This window comes from Alligator mississippiensis, chromosome 6, assembly GCF_030867095.1.
Source record: "Alligator mississippiensis isolate rAllMis1 chromosome 6, rAllMis1, whole genome shotgun sequence".
Lineage (NCBI taxonomy): Eukaryota > Metazoa > Chordata > Crocodylia > Alligatoridae > Alligator > Alligator mississippiensis.
This window is the reverse complement of record NC_081829.1, coordinates 9585458-9602374: the sequence shown is the minus strand read 5'-3', so window position 1 is coordinate 9602374 and position 16917 is coordinate 9585458. Positions and strand designations below refer to the sequence as shown.

Genomic DNA, 16917 nt, shown 5'->3' with positions numbered 1-16917 from the left:
GCTCAGAGCACTGAATTAGGCACCGTTTGTACTCATCCAACTACTGTACTACTATCTGGCTGAATATATGATGAAGGCAAGTATCAAGCCCCCCTCCTATGCCTAGATTAATAATAAAGTTGAATATTTGGAGACAGCTTCAGGTAATGCACACTTAACTGCCTCACCACAACCCTTAGCATGCATGGACATTTGAAAATGGGTTGGGGAGGGGGGAGGGGTGTCTCCTAGGAAAGACATTTATGTATAGGACTGCCTAGTCCAGCCAAGACGTACTGAGAGATGCAGTAATACAGACAGACCCAGGAGTTGACTAGGTAGGAGGCCAGGAGTACAGCCTGTTTCCCATATACGTGCCTTTGAAGAGCATGCTCGATGACCGACCTTCCCAAGCACTTAATAGGCTCATCCACTTGTGAAGAGCTCTGATGGGCCGTGACTGGCTACCTCCTCGAACACTTAAGTCAAAAGAACTAGATACAAAATTCCAGTATCAGTCTCAACAACGCTAAATACAGAGGTAAAATCATCTCCCCTTCCTGTCCTCACTACTGCAGGTTTTACACATCCAAAATTGTGAACTCTTTTTGTCAGGGCGTCATACTGATAATTCACGTTGAAATGCATGTCTAGTATAATCCCTAAACTCTTTAATGCCTCCAGGGTAGGACCTCCCATTCTGTAGGTAGGGCCTAGATTTTGGGGGGTCAGTCACAAAGCCAAATGAGGTACCCTAAATAATCCTTAAGTTGCCTACATCCAACATTTAGAAGCCACTGCCATTCACAAAACTCCTACCCCAATCCTATCCGTATCTAAAGACCCTTGACACCTTTCAGCTTTTGCCAGCCAAATGCTAGAGACCTATGGATTTGAAAAACAGAACATCCTTTTCTGCTACTAACAGACTGGAGGGTATCACATAAGGATGACCCAAAAAAGTCATCTTGCTTCCCTTCAAATACAAAACAAAAATATAAACTACTACAGGTTTTGCATCACCAGCACTTTTTAGTATTTTCATTCTGTAACAGACCTATCCCATTGTTTGGATTATATTTGTGCCCAAGAGTTGAACTCTGTTTCCTTAGTCTTACTGGGTACTGATTTCCCTCTGCTAGCAATCCACTTCATAGCTTCAAATAGAGACTGCTAACCACTATTTCCCCCCACCACACCCCATTCATAACTATATCAACTTAAAAAAAAGAAAAATGCTGCTAACGGGTAGGTTTTGTGGCTTCTTCATCTATCAAATGAACTCTTCTTCAAGAGCAAGCAATTTTAATCATTATCTCTTAAGTTTTTCGTCCTAAATATTATCTCTTGTAAACATCTCATCTTTGGGAAAATCAGTCTGCAAATAATAAAATATTAACCTGGTGTTCTAACTTGTGTTTGTCCATAATTAATATTAGTAGGCCATGCTTTAAGCAACCAGCATCGTCGGCATCATGAATACATCTTTTTCCTTTATAAAAAGATCTGAGTTACCTTGTCTTGTAGTAATTTTCCATATAGAAAATGATACATTTTGTAAACTAATGATATTTTGTTACTGGCTGCATGCGACCCTAGGATAAGACCCTAAACTCAAGCCCCCAGAATGAAAGAAGTATTACAACCGTGCTCAAAATGCAATTTATCCTGTTCCCCAGTCGGAGCTGGCTATTTGTAAGAGACCTCCAACACATACACAGACTCCATGTGTACAGTGATCTACATATATCCAAGGTCCTATGGTCTATGTTACCAATAACGTAAGGGTATAAACAAGCAATCAAACTGAAAAGTGTTTGAAGGGCAGGGACCGACACTAGGTGAGTGGATGTCCAGCAACTTGTTTGTGTGCCAGCAATTACACAGGTAGTGAAAATCAGCCCTATATTGCTCTGGTTTACCTTTCACTTACCAGAGAGACATTGCAAGTGCAGTTACCAGACGCTAGGTGTTCTGTGGTAACCTTTTTTCCTGTTAACGCTCAAATTTGATAGCTTGCCTATGCCCTTAAACAACTACAGTCTTTTCAGTGCTAACGAACTCCCATATGAGCTATCCTTCCTAAAGAGCTTATTTCAGATTTCAAGTCCTACAAATCAAAGAATCATAGTTTTGCAAAGGACCTCCAGGGTCACCTAGCCCAAGCCCCTGCACAAATGCAAAATGTGCTATTCTTGTACCATCCTAAATGTCTATCCAGCCTTTTCTTGAAGACCTCCAAAGGAGATTCGACAACTCCCCTGGATAGCCTGCTCCACTGTCCTAGTTTGGACAGTAAAGGTTTTTCTGCTATATAATCAAGATCTGCTTTGCTGCAGTTTAAACCCACTGCCTTGTGTTCTATCCTCTGTGACAAGGAAGAAGAGTTGTTCTTTCCTCTTTACAACAGCTGTTCAAATGTTTGAAAAGCCTGTTATATACCCACTTAATCTCCTTTTCACCAAGCTAAATGTACCTATTTCTCTCAACTGTTCCTGTCAGCTTGCATTTCAGCCTCTTTATCAGCTTTGTCACTCACTTCTGGATCCTCTCCAGTTTCTCCACTCCCATCTTAAATTGCAGGGCCCAGAACAGCACACGATACTAAGCGAAGTCTAACCACTGCCAGTAGTACTGAGGATAGCAGTACTATCACCTCCTGCCTTGCATACAATACTCCCGTTAAGGCAGCCTCAAACTGCAGTTGTATTCCTAGCTTCCTTCTTAATGAGCCTTTCTAGTTCTTCTCATTACCCAGCCTCCCAGCCCTGGCAGGCAAGCATTTTGAAGAGCCTTCCCCTCTGATTCTTTGCATCTCAGCTCATTCTGTTCACAGCAACATCCTCCTCACTACTGCACAAAGTCTGCTAACAGGGAAGGTGGCAGCCTGCACAGCTAATCTGTTACCTTGCAAACCTACACAGAGATTAAATGAAATGGTCATCAGAGAATGGTGTTCATTTGATACTTTCCTTCAAGAGAATGTGTCCGCTGCAGAATTAGCCCAAGCTAACCTACTACTTCTGACCAGGTGAGCACAGATAAAACATCCCCATTTCAAAGCCCCACCTGTGTCAAACCTGTGTAGCTATGTCCACACTACTAGAATAGATTTCTCTTGGTTTCCATGGTTCTCAGAAACCTATTGCACGGGGCTGCTCTACGATTATATTTACATAGTGCTCACCTTTCCTTAATATGGCCCCGACTCTGGCAGCAATGAAAATAAAACTGTCAACAAGATTACAGGGGAATTTCTCATTAAAGGGAGAAAGTGAAAGTAGATGGCATTTGGAAGCAAGTACTGAAAGAATTCAGTCTGTAATTCACAAAGCAATCTGCAGTCTGACTGATTTCTTGACCTTTCTGTTTCTTTCCTGTCCGCTAAAAACACCATTTTGGATCTTATTAATGTCACGCTGGTGCTTTACAAGAAAGTTTCTGGCAAACTCACCATGTAAGAAAATTTTATTCAATGCCATCACCATTCAACTACTGTGGAAGTAGCATAGAAATGGAACCAGCAAACATGAGATTAAAACTCACTGTAGCAGAAGGGAAAAACAAATACCAACCATGATTTACTTAAATGAGGTGGCCCTTGATTGCATCTGCGAGATGTTGGATAGCGTTGTAAAGCTATTGCGAGTGCAGCCGATTCCAACTGAGATAGTTTAGTATGAAACAAATGGCAACAGAGATTAGGCACTATTCCCTCATATATATATAGTTCTCCAAACCACAATTAAACACAAATGCCCCATCCTCGCACATGTCCTGGGAGAAGAAAACAGATTTTAGTATATAGGATGCTCCATTGAGCAGAAACTCCTAAAAAGATCACGTTCTTTATTGCAGTAGCACTGGAACCCAGATGGACTGTTGCACAATTTCACCATCTACAGAGATCACAACTTTTTTACATCACCCCATTAATATTTTTTCTGCCACAACTACCCGGGCACTGCCGAGATGGTGGCAGGCTCTGACTCATGGGGATGAACACACTCTGGGTCTGCCATTTGAACCAGGGGCTCAGATCCAAACGAGGGATGGCTATTACTTCTCTGTGATAACCTGACCATTTTCTCCTCTGATTGGGATCCAGCTGCATCCATCTTGATGGTAGAAGCAACTTATGAAGACAGGCTCATTTTCAGAAGCCAATCTCTACTAGCAAGTTGCTGAGGTGGATGTTCTGATGGGCGATTCCATTAAGAGCTTGGCAGGATTATGATTTCTAATACCCAACTGTTTTATCTTCTATGGTAGAGTTCCCTAAATACTGTCTACCACCTTTGTCTTCAAAGGTCAACAGGTGCAGATGACCTGTGACACACTGAGTGAGAAGGGAGTTTGCTACAGCACAGATAGCAAAGGGCTAGCCCTACCCAGTCCAACCCAAGGCAACACAAAAGCAAAGAAAACTGTTTCCATCATAGCATAACTACTCTGCATGGTTGACAAGGGCAGAATTGTACACAATAGGCTAAATTTTAACTGCTAAAAGCTATACGTTACACTGGAATTGAATAAAGCAGTTGGACAAAAACAAGACAGAGACCTGATCAATGACTGCCAGCAAAGGGGGCAGAACTTACACAAGCATCTGCACGTGTATAACACAAATGAAATTTTGGGTGTTAGATCCAGGGCTGCTCCTGGGTGCCCTGGCAGCTGTCATGGCCAAAGGAGTGCTTTTCCATCCTTGTCCAGCAAGACGCATGAAAGTCTGTACTGATGCATAATTAGCAGGAACACTGCCACCTCAAGGTTAGATTGCTACAATGATTTTTCCTTGGGACCATTTCAAAGGTGAAGCTACTACAGAAGGCTGCAATTCCCTTGTCACAAATGTGCACATCAGGCCAATACACCTATGTGCATGGTCTTTCAATGAGCTTCTGGTATTTAAGATGCACTTATACAAAGTGATTTGAAATTAGTTACCCCAGAAACCTGTCAGGGTAGGGAGGCTGCTGGGAAAGCATCCTTTAAGAGTGAGTTACCAGGGTCTAGATTTCTCCAGGACAAGGTGACAGCAAGTGTGTTTGAAAAATTTCAGCACTCTCACTAAGTACTGTTCCCACTGTGATTATTACTGCTCTAGCTCCATTCATCATTTCTCAGACCTACCAGAGATTCACAGATCCTCTTCAGATCTTTTCCAGGGTAGTAGCTGAAGTAAAAAGGACAATCCTTATAACAAGCCCTCTTCATTAGACACTTCTCATAATTACATTATCTTAATTTCTACTTCTCTGGATGGTCAAATCTGCTACTGATCTTATTCAAATGACCTGCACTTCAGTTAAGTTAAACCCACTATCCAATACTCAACAAATATCCAGGAGTGTCATTTTGTTTCTATCATGAACTAGTTTGGTATTTCTGTTAAAGGTCCATATAGCCAAAGACTTTTGTATGAATCCCAGCCTCCTTCCTACAGGCTGTCCGATGATAGTGCAGTGGCTGAAGAGCTATTTGGAAAGGGTGTTGCGATCAATGTTATTTGAAGCTCTGCTGTTACTGGTGAAGAAACAGATGCACTAATTTCATTCTCAAATGAAAAAGAAAAAGAAATGAAACTTGATCAAAAATATTTTTTTTTCCAAAACAAAATACACAAAAAAATCCACATAAAGACAAATTCTACATTGGTTGTTACAGAGAGCAACTGGCTGCTTGAGAGTCTAAACCTTTTCTGCAATTCTTGACCTGCGAACACATGGGTAAGTTCCTCTTGTGCTAAAAGAAATAACTACACAGACCCAGGACCTAATTTCCAAATGGATTTGCAGTCACAGGAATTCCTGACTGGCTTGGCAGTAAGAGGCTCTGTAGACATAAACACTGGGGCAAAGAGGGAGAAGGGGATCTGTGAATAAGTGAAAAGAGAATAGGTGTCTCTTTCAAGTAGGCCATGAGGGGGAAGAGGAAAGGTGATGCCCTTAAAGTGGCTTCTGGCTCAGTCTTTTCAGTGTCTACTGCTACAGACTACGAAGATATCTTGGTCCCAGAAACAACACCACCACAAACGCACCTATGATCTCATTGCTCTCTTATCCTGGCAGCTTGCAATCTTCCTTACATGCTAGCAGCCTGTTGTGTGGGCACCCCAGGTGTAGCTTGGCGAGGCAAAGTATACATTGCCCCAAGAAACTGGTCTGCAATGCGACCTGCTTCTCTCAGTCCACTCAGAAGAGCGCCATGGACAGTTGCAGGGTAGTTACGAATGGTATGTTCTCCTGCAAAGAACAGGCGAGGAATTGGCTAGGAAGGAAAAAGAAAGCACATTGTGTTAAAATTTGTACAGGTTTTTTCAGAAATACTTTTTTTTCTCCTGCAGAACCACTTTAAAATAAACATCTCTATATAGCTCAAGGCTGTTTTATGCACAATTTATTATCTCTACCTATCAAAAGTTTTAAGCTTTCCTGCAACAAATGCAATTTCCCCAAAGAGAAATCCTCATGCATCTCCAAACCCACAAACTCTCTCAAAATTTCTCTCTCTCAGCATAGGGATACTTTCTTGCTACTTCTAGATAGCTCGGCAAGAGTTCAAAGAGAAAGATTATTACTGAAAGCTTTAAGAGCCAAAAATTGGGCAGGAGAGGGAACAGAGAATCCCATTTTTAAAAGCTGGTTGAACATTTCTATAATATCATAAATCAGGGGTAGGCAACCCCCAGCCCGGGTGCCAGAGCATGGCATGCAAAGGCATTTTGTCTGGCACATGCACCTCGAGACGGACGGCAGGGAAGGTGCTGGGGCTGTGCTGCCACAACAAGGATCAGCCCCTTTGCAGCTCCCCCACCATGCACCCGACCCGCCAACATCTTACAAGTTGAGGTTGCGGGTGTTTTTGGTAGTCTGCCCAAAAATGTTGCTGACCCCTGTCATAAATAGCATTTTTTCCCCCATTCAGGCTAGGTCTATAGGAGAATATTTTCAAATAACATTACTGTATATGCTTCCTGACAGTACAGATATGACCACAGAAACAAATAACGGAACTAATCTTCTGTTGCAAAGAACTCAGAAACGAAACAGGTAAGAATATTTTTGACACTATGACTTCCCATTTGAAATGTATGTTGTCGGCACATTTAACAGTGCTAATATTGAGCAGTACCCTTAAAAGGATCTCACAGCACCTTGGTTGAGAATCAATGCTTTACAGGATCAGTCAGAGACTTCCGTTTAAATGGAAGATTTGGAAACATAAATCCTTTGTTTTCTACTGTAATAGTGTTAACAGAATCAAACAGCAAAATATTTTGACGGTATAATTCCCAGTCAAAAATGGAAGTTTATACAGTTTTGCTGAAGTTTCCAACAGAATACATTATTGAAACAAATCAATTCCAATCATTTCACTAAGATATTTCATTTAGACTTGTATTTACTGGATATAAAATACAGTAAAATGCTAAATATATTTTTACATTATCAAAATGAAATATCTCGGCATTTCTGAGTCAAAGTCTCTTTGAAGAATAAAGTCTGAAATTGTCAATGTTTGTTGCAATTTGGAACAAAAAGATGATGTTTTAGGTGCTGGGATTTCCTGTAGGACAAATTCCATTTTCCAACCAGTTCTAGGCATTATCTGGAGATAATAATTTAATACTCCCATTTCCCAAATACCTTTTAAAACGCATAGTCTCTTAAAATCTCATGCAAGTCAATCCTAATAGATTTTTTACAGCCTCACCTGGGGAGCACCTGGAATGGCTGGACCAGGAGTAATTGGCTGAGCCATCAAATCATAATCATTTCCAGAAGATCCAGCTGCTACATAGGAATAGGACCCTCGGGCCCATGGGTCAGCGCGCCAGCGAGACACCACAGTCTCTTTGGGCTGAAACAAGAAAAAGTTCCATTACAGATGACACTGAAAGCATTTATGATACCAAATTTACGAACAGATTACACAAAGGGCAAAAAAAAGCATAAGACCCCCTAAGAGTTGTTTCTTTTTATTTGTGAGTATTTTTTAATGCAGAGAAAATAAAGTTAAATGGAAGTAAATGCAGTTCTTTGAAATATGTTGTTCATAAGTACACTCCACTATAGATAGGCATGAGCTCAGACATTTTGCTTAGAGGTATCCATGTGGCACTGTGCACCATGGTCCCAGAGTGGTTACATACTTCCTACTCTTGAGTTTACTCAGGATACAATCAGCAGAGTACCCCGATTCAGGAAGGAAAGCTTGGTAAGAGCGGGGTGTGGAGGGCTGCAGAAAAATTGAGCAGTAATCTCCACACAATGCTGGCTCATTCCAGGGAAGAGTTAAAGTGTACTTTATTATCTCCCAGACTCCAAGAGCAAGGTACTTCTACTTCAAGATGTGTTCATGTAGCTGTGTTCTGATGTTTAAAGACAACCCCCATTTCTCAAAGTTTTCTTCATAGTTTGTGCAGCCTCTCCACCAGGCCAGGTCTACGTGCAGCACCATTTCCTCAAGCATTAGGTCAGCACAAGCTACAGGGCTTCCCACAGCCACAGCAAAGAGCAATTTGCTTTAAACAATATGTAAAATTATATCCTTGAGAATTGTGACAGCCTGCAGGTTTGAGGTAAATTATGGCTGGCTGACTTTTCCCAGCCCTCTGAGAAAATCTGGAGAGGGTACCATGGAAGTCCAAGTGAATGGTGCACTCTCTTCTCCAAGTAGATCCCATCCCATGAGGTCAAAAAAGCTGCTCAAGTGTGGCAAACAGCCATGGATCTCAATCCCAGAGCTTTTGGACATATGTACTTAGTCTCAGGAGCCTGGATCAAACATGAAGAGGTTCTGGAGTTATAATGCAAAAACGTGTATGGAGGAGCTGTAACTTATCAAGCTGGACAAATTTAACTAGGATTTATTTGCTTCTCAGGGCCAGCATCTGCAGTGGGTTGCTGCTCCTTGTGCTATTCCTGAGGTCCCAAGGGCACTGTCTGAGACTGGAGCTCTGTGAGTCACCAGACTAAGGCAGAAGGGAAAGATCCAGGAAAAGATGTTGGCAGACCTGGTTGCAGATAGGAGAGCAATTGCTGCAGAGGTATGGTGCTTCTGCAAGAGAGAGAATGGGCATACACCCTCCTAAAAACACTGCTAAGGCAAAAAAGGTCTTGAAGCTGAGGCATATGTGAACCCACAGTGGAAAAGGCATATGGACAATGGGTCAAAAGAGGATAGATCAGATCAGGAGATATACCAGCAGATGCACTTAGGAGAAAAACAGTATATTTTTCACAGAAGGGGAGGGTGCTTTATAACCAAAATCAGATAGATGATTTGCAAACAATTTTTCACCTCTTCAGAATTCTCTCTCCAGAGCTGTGACTGCACACTGCGTGCACAAAAAACCAACTTTGTGCACTTCAAGATGCAACAGTTTCAGCAGAAAGGGCAAGAAACTGCCTTCAGTTGTGATTGAAAAGATAAAAGAAGCTCTTTGAGTTTTGTGAGGGACTTTAGGAGTCTTGGTCAATACTATCAGATCAGTGTTTTCCCAGTTTTAGAACAAAGGTGGAACAGTATGACCCCCATCTCATTTTTAAAATAGAGGACAAATTATGGAATATGATTATCATATAAAAACGGAGCTGGAAGAGACCTCAGGAAGTCATCTGAGTCCAACCCCCTACCCAAGGCAGGATCATCCTGCCTAAACCTTTCCAGGCAAATGATTCTTTTAATCTTGCAATTAAAAATTTTCAGTGAAAGATGAAATTTATAAGGCTCTGGCAATCTGAAAATATCTAGCTTGCTTAAACAAACTTGAAGTTATTCTCTCCCTATACTAGGCAGAGTTCCTACCCCTTATCACTGATGCTGAATGTGCTTGTCACCTGACAGGTGATCCTTTTTGTGAAGAACAAAAGAAAAGAAGATTGACGTAAGAGAGGCTGCAGCACTTCAGCCTTTTCTACACTGCCCATTACTAGCTTCCCTTCTGTTCAGTAAGGGATTTCTATTTGCCCTGGTTTTCTTCTTGCTTCTAATGTATTTATAGAATTTTTTTTTTGGTTATCTTTTATGTTCCCTGTTAGCTGTAAATATTCCTGATTTTGTCCCTCTACACTCGTACTACTCCACTTTTTGGGATTTAGTATTTTAGCCAAGTTGCAAAAAGGAATCTTACAGAAAGTGCCAAGTCATTGAAAAGCTTGTGATTTATTCAACTAGATATCCTGCTATGCTTCCTATCCTTAATATCTTAAAGGAACTTCTTCCCTTAAGTTTTGCCTCTCATGGGATCCTGCCTACCAGTTCCACGTTTGTTAAACTTTGCTTTTCTGAAGACCAATGTTTTATTGTACTGTTTGTCTCTGTTTCCTTAGGATCATGAACTATATAATGACTGTGAACACCATCACTCAAGACATCTTCTACCTTCAGATTCCACCAGTGTTTCCTTATTAGTGAAAAAGCAAATAGAGACTCTCTCTCCATAATTGGACTCTACCATATATAGCAAAAAGTTTTCCCCAACATAATCTAAGAACTTGCAGAACCAATACATTTAGACATATGAGTATTTAAATATTAATAACTTATTATTAACAAAATTAAGGCATGGATGTAGTGTTAGGTCTTCTCTAAAGGTAGTAACAGTTTGTCACTCCTTCATAAACGTTACCTGAAGGAAGCCCAAAGATAAAATGCCAAAATTAAATGCATCGTGCCATTCTAGTTTACATATAGATTTAAGGCTGGTCAGATTACGAGTAGCACTGGCAATGGAATAATTCAAAATCCATCTAAAGCCCTAGTCTCTCTGTCATTTTGCAGGACCACCATTGCTTTGATAGGTGCATTCCATAAATTAATCTGATACAACAATAGCCGGCACTCTTGGATTCCTTGGAGGCAAAGCATCATGCCAACCATGGTGTAAGCACCACACTCAGACGGATAACATTATCACTTAATATAGACTGTGATGTTCTAAAAAATCAAAGAAGGATATGGATAGGCGTACTACCTGTGGGACAGCACTACTGCCAAATATGCCTTTTAGAATCGCCAGACAGCGCCCAACAATGACATCATCGCTGATGTTTTCCATGATTCCAGCTGCTTCTCCAGCCACTAATGCTAAAAGAATTGGAGCTAAGGAGAAAAGAACAAGGCATCAATACTCAACATACTGGTAATACAATACAGCAGTATTGGGAAGGGCTAGTAAAGCATTAATTCAGTAATGTATATCATAAGGCAAATACTTCACTTGAAAAAAAGAAAAAAGATTTAATGAAAAGGGACACTTTAAGGACACTTCTCAGTTGGGGCAGTTTGCAGGATTAGATTACTAAAATCATCATGTATTATCTGTTCAGTAGGAATGATCAAATAGGGATGTTTGTATTAGGATTTTATAAGGAACAGCATTAGGCTGGAAAATATTTGGTAAAATTTGAGAATGACAGATAGACAAAGCAATCTGTATTACTTGGTAAGCTAGGTCCAAAAGTCTTTTATTAAGTCTTCTTCATAGTGGAGGACAGTTGTCCTCCATGACTGCCTTATCTGTAGATCCAAACATGGCTGACAAGACCAATCCAGGACCAGCAGACACCGCTGCAACTCAAGCACGTGTTTCCGTGCCGGGTGGTGGCTCTGAATTCTCGATTCAATCTGCAACATGCTGTTTCTGCCGCTCCCGCTCTTCCGTTTCCTGTTGTCGTCATAAGGTTTCAAAGCACTGAGATCCTTGCAGCAGATTCTTCCTCCATTTGGGGCAGTACTGGGTGATAGTCTCCCACGAGTTAATCAATGTTGCATTTTTTCAAGCTGGCCTTAAGGACAACCTTAAAGTGCTTTCTCTGCCCCTCCTCCAAAGCGTATGCCTTGACTGAGCTTGGAGAATAAAACTTACTCCAGACTTCTGAAGCCAGACATCCAGATGATGTGGCCAGCCCTGCAAAGTTCATGTTGGATGATCACTGCCTCGATACTCATGGCGTTCATTTCCGAGAGGATGCCAATGTTGGTGCATCTGTCTTCCCACTTGATTTGAAGGATCGTTTACAGGCAGCGTTGATGGCACTTCAACAACTTGAGGTGTCTCCTGTATGTTATCCATGGCTCAGCTCCATACGGTAAAGCGGGGATCACAACTGCTTGATAAACCATGATCTTGGTTTCAGATTAGATGTCGTGATCTTTCAACACTTGTTCCTTAGGTGTCTGAAGGCTGCAGTTGCACATTTGAGGAGATGCTGGATTTATTTTGGCATCATCATACAATGACGAGAGATGGCTTCCACGAGAAATGGCTTCTGAGGTACAGGAAATGCGGAACATTCTCAAGAATCTCACTGTGAATCTGAGTTACAGGAGCTGGGGATTGCTTATTAAAAGCTTGTTGATGGAGGACCTTAGTTTTCTGAATGCTAAGCGCAAATCCCATTTTCTTGTAGGCCTTGGTAAAGATGCTGACAATTGCCTGAAGGTCTGCTTCCAAGTGACCACACACTACAGCATCATCAGCGTGCTGGAGCTCAATTTTATTAGTACAGTCAAATACAAAATGTAGAACTGTCCCCTAAAAAGAAGTGACTCCAAAACTAACCGTCATAGAGAAAAAGCAATTCAACAGCTAAGCTTCTAGTGCAATGCTATGACAAAAAGAGCTAATGTGATCCTTTATGTATAAATGGAAATATTGGGAAGGATTACAGCAGTGATTTAACCTCTATCACTTTCACTAAAGCTATGCAAAATGTGTCCTGTTCTGGTCTATAGATTTAAAAGAAGGAAAGAGTCAGTTGACCTGTATTCTATATCCAGCTCTGTTCCTGACTTGTGATTGTTGGCAAGTCACTGCTCCTTTCTACTGCAGACTGCTCATTTAGAACATGGAAACAGCAATCTTCTGTAATTTACAGATAAGGAAGTAGCATCTACAAAGTGATCCTTCCGAGTTCTGCTACCGTGTAGAAGCGAACATGATAAAACTTAACAGCCAACATAGTTACCTTTGTAGAGATTCCAGAAAAGGAAAAGTTCTCCTCTGCTGGCAGTAGTGCTGCCAACATGTCCAAACAAATTGACACTTGGATCCCAGAAGACACGGTCAAAACACAACACCACCTATAAAAAAGATGAAGGCTCAAGCATTAGGAATACCCAAAACAGAATGCAATTATCCTCTACACAAATTTCAGCAGTGAAAGCTTAGAATTTGTTTAAAACTCATCTTTTACAAAACACTTCGTATACACTGCATGTCATATGGAAGCACCCAAGGCAAAATTCGCTACATAGAAAGATTAGTTCATCCACTGCTAAAACATGGCAATTGTAGACCAGTCCACAACTACCACACGCTAGCTGAGATGAGATATGGAGAGCTCCTTATTTCAGTTCTCTGTTCAAACAGCTCTTTGCATATTTCTCAGAGTAAGGACCTAAGAAGAAAAGGAAGTGGAAGCAGACTGTTTCTCCCCAATGCAACACATTTTAGAACCTGTTTATTGTACTCTTGCATTTCCTCCTTCTGTGCCAAGTCACCTTGTTCAGGTTGCCAAATCCCATCCTCTGCACTGCAGACGTTTTCCACTCAGGAAGAGGAGGCACAAACTGTACAGCAGGTGGCTGTTGTTTCAGCACTCCCAAGGGAAGAGTGCACAGGACAGCATCACATTTATAAATAAAAGTCTGACTAGTAGAGCGGGTGTTCACAGCTATCACTTCACATCCTGGAAAAGGAGGGGGAAAAATAGAGGTTCATTCACTTACTAGTCCTATGAGAGAAACAGTGTATGATCTTGCATTGAAGAAAAACATATGCAGACCCTTAACTGGAACCAGAACAGGTTGCATAGACAACATCAACTCCACCATTATTTTAAGTACTTGAATTCACAACATTAACCTTATTGACCAAAATTAGAATACTTGTAATACCCTTCAGGACTGTGCCTACTGATACTATGCAAATACTCTTCATGAATTTTTTGCCCGAGAGTTTTGCCAGTCCAGACAAACTTATTTCATCTTACTAGAAAAGGTGACAGGAACCCAAAGGAAACTGAAGGCAGGGAATAGCTTGCATAGTGCCATGACACAGGAAGATATTTCACTAACAACTTTTTGTGTTGGTTGGACAGTGCAAAATGCAGGAGAACAGCATTAGCTTGCCAAAATATTCAGGCAAGAAGCTTCCAAAATACTGCTATCTTGGTTTCCTTTAATTCTCTCCAATTAGCTTGCTTTCTGGTTGCTGTCTCTTCCTGTGAAAACGTTCTCACGGTAACTTAGACTGAGCTCTGAAGAAATCACAGGATTCTTCTATTTTTTTCTCCTCGTTTAGTCATTTTTTGTATTACTGCAGCACTTATCAGCTTCAGCCTTGGGTCAAGATTCCTTTGTGCTGGATGCTATACAAACACCGAATGATCCTGTCATGCTTTTGCTCCCAGTTACACTGTGGTGCCATTCTATTTCCAAACACAAGCTTTGGAAAGAGAGCATTAAGGTTGTAACAAATCAGTAATTCAAGGTAAAATACATTGCAGAGATGGCTCAAAACCATGCATTTTAAATCCAAGAAAATCAAATAAGCTTTAATTTTAAAAACTGTTTCATTAAAGAATCCAAACAACCCCAATTTTAGTGTATAGCAAACACCATAAGATAACAAGATAAGCAAGGCATTTTAGTGTGTGCAATCCCAAACTAAACTATACAGTTTTTTTAATGACACATTAGACTGACTCTCTTCCTCCCATTGAGTCACTAAAATGTAGAACATAATGAGCCAACTTTACGCTTGGTAGACTGCGCTGCATCATCATGTTCTTTGCAGCTGGAATTTGACACATGATCATTAATACCAGCCGAGAACACTGATGATGGCTTAAGGCTCACAAGGTAGAAATGGGTTAGATGAAGAGATCTTATTTCTAGTAGAAGAGTTGACAGGTACCAGTTTTTTGCAATCAACTAACGCCTTCAATCAGTAAAATGTAGGTGACTGTAGTTACCAGAAGGGCCACACTGATCAAAAGGGCAAACAATCCACAAGAAAAGGGAATCTCCTAAGAGCATCCCCAAAGAACCAGAGCAGGCCAAGGAGGAGTTTCATCAAGAGAATTTATCCATTTGGCAGATGATCTAAAAGCTACACACAGATGGGTTTTCACAGATCATTTAACACAACTGCCATATCAAAGACGTTGAAACTACAGGATTCACCCTCCCTCAAGGAACAGAATACTGATAAAGAGGGATTATACACTGTCCATCTTGACAAAGATGTAGCACTGATTCTGCAGCTGTGCAAATTTTGGGCTCTTTTCCTCCATTACTTGTTCCATCAACCACAAAGGCACTCCAGATCCAGAGATACAGGAGCAATATCCTTGAAGCCTTTGGAGCACAAATAAGCATTTGTGCTAACCCTTCTTTAACCTGGCTTCAAGGTTAGGATGTATGATGGTGAGATCATCAGATGATCTTACCAGGCACTGCTTTTCTGGGCGACTGTACTCACAGTGCAAGAAGCACATGAAACCTGTTACCTGGCAACTGTCAAATGATAATGTTACTCTGTGGAGCAACTTCTCAGGTTAGGTTTCGTTTACCTGAAGCTGTGTAGCGAACCTGTCGAACTGCTGTGTTTAACTTAATGTCCAACCCTTCTGCTAAGGCTACAGGCACACAAGAATATCCATTCCTCACAGTCAAATGACTGCCTGTGAATTCGAAGTCATCATCCTGAAATGGAAATATAAAAAGTAACTATAACTAAGTCATATCAATCAACGAAGGGATAAATTAATGGGCACAGTAACCCGTTTGGTATAAATACCAGAACTTTTTCAGGTAAAAGTGATGTACCTAATTAATTACATAAACTGGTAAAATAATCAGCATGGACTATTTCCCTACAGCAAATAAAAAAATATTAGCTATGTAAAGCCCACGTGTATATTAATAGAGCCATATGAAACACCATCAGTAAAAATGTACAGACCTCTGTACTTCTCAAAAAAAATACTGGAAAAGAGAGCTGAAGGGATAACGCTGAGGTGCATCCTATTTAAAACTTAGAAATGACTGATATCACACAGAAATAGAAGTTGTGAATTGGCTACCTGGTCCCAGTGCTTCAGTGAGAGTGTAGACAGAGGTGTTGCATTAGCAAATTCTAAATTAGCAAAATGCCAGTCAAGTATCTGCCTGTCCCTTGAGGATAGATACACGTCACTAGAAAACAAATAGTAAAAGAAAGTTTGACTTTGTAGCGACTGAAATTCTGCAAACATTTTTCTCTCAAAGGATGCAGGTAGATCCTACTTCCAAAGATCATGACTTTCTACCTGAAAACAGCACTTCTGGAAATAAGTATGGTGAAACAAGGAATGAATATCAAGCTTTGATATATTTGAATATTTGACCAATGTAGGAGTAGACAGAAAATATAATATATCTTCAGTTAAACTGCAGCCACAGCGGACTTTCCCTCTGTGATAAATAGTTGCACACATTACTTTGATTTCAGTCTAGGACCAACAGCCGAACTAACTTTTGTACACACTAAAAATGGTTCAAGACCCTGTGCATCTTTCTAATATTTTAAATTGTAAGTCTGATAAGAGTGCATAGTTGTCGATAATACATTTTTAAAAGAGAGAACAGGGTGCATTGATCCAAACATTTTTGGAACTATTTGTCTACAGAATGTGTTCAGACTAAAGCTATAAACTTCTTTGTATTCCCAGACAAAACACATGGAAATGGAGGAAAAGATAGAGACTATAAATCATATGTACCCGAACTTACTAACACAGGGGTACTGCAATTATTCACAAACTAAGAACTGGAAGTACAGAAAATGTTCACATTTAAATCTCAACTGAAATTCAAACCTAATCGAGGGAAAAAATGCAAATTTTCAGAACCCTAACCACCTGGATCATGTCCTATAAC

General features: G+C 40.6%; 1 protein-coding gene across 2 annotated transcripts in view; it reads right to left on the bottom strand.

Moving 5' to 3' along the window:
• Positions 1–5568: 5568 nt before the first annotated feature.
• KDM1A (lysine demethylase 1A) overlaps positions 5569–16917 on the bottom strand; it is a 55165-nt gene continuing 43816 nt past the window's right edge. For both annotated transcript variants that reach the window (XM_059729615.1, XM_059729616.1), the window contains 7 exons: positions 16083–16194; positions 15570–15702; positions 13495–13682; positions 12960–13074; positions 10964–11091; positions 7699–7845; positions 5569–6252 (listed from right to left, as the gene is read on the bottom strand). In XM_059729615.1, the coding sequence (XP_059585598.1) occupies positions 6067–6252; positions 7699–7845; positions 10964–11091; positions 12960–13074; positions 13495–13682; positions 15570–15702; positions 16083–16194 (1009 nt within the window). In that variant the 3' untranslated portion in view covers positions 5569–6066. The remainder of the gene's footprint in view (positions 6253–7698; positions 7846–10963; positions 11092–12959; positions 13075–13494; positions 13683–15569; positions 15703–16082; positions 16195–16917) is intronic.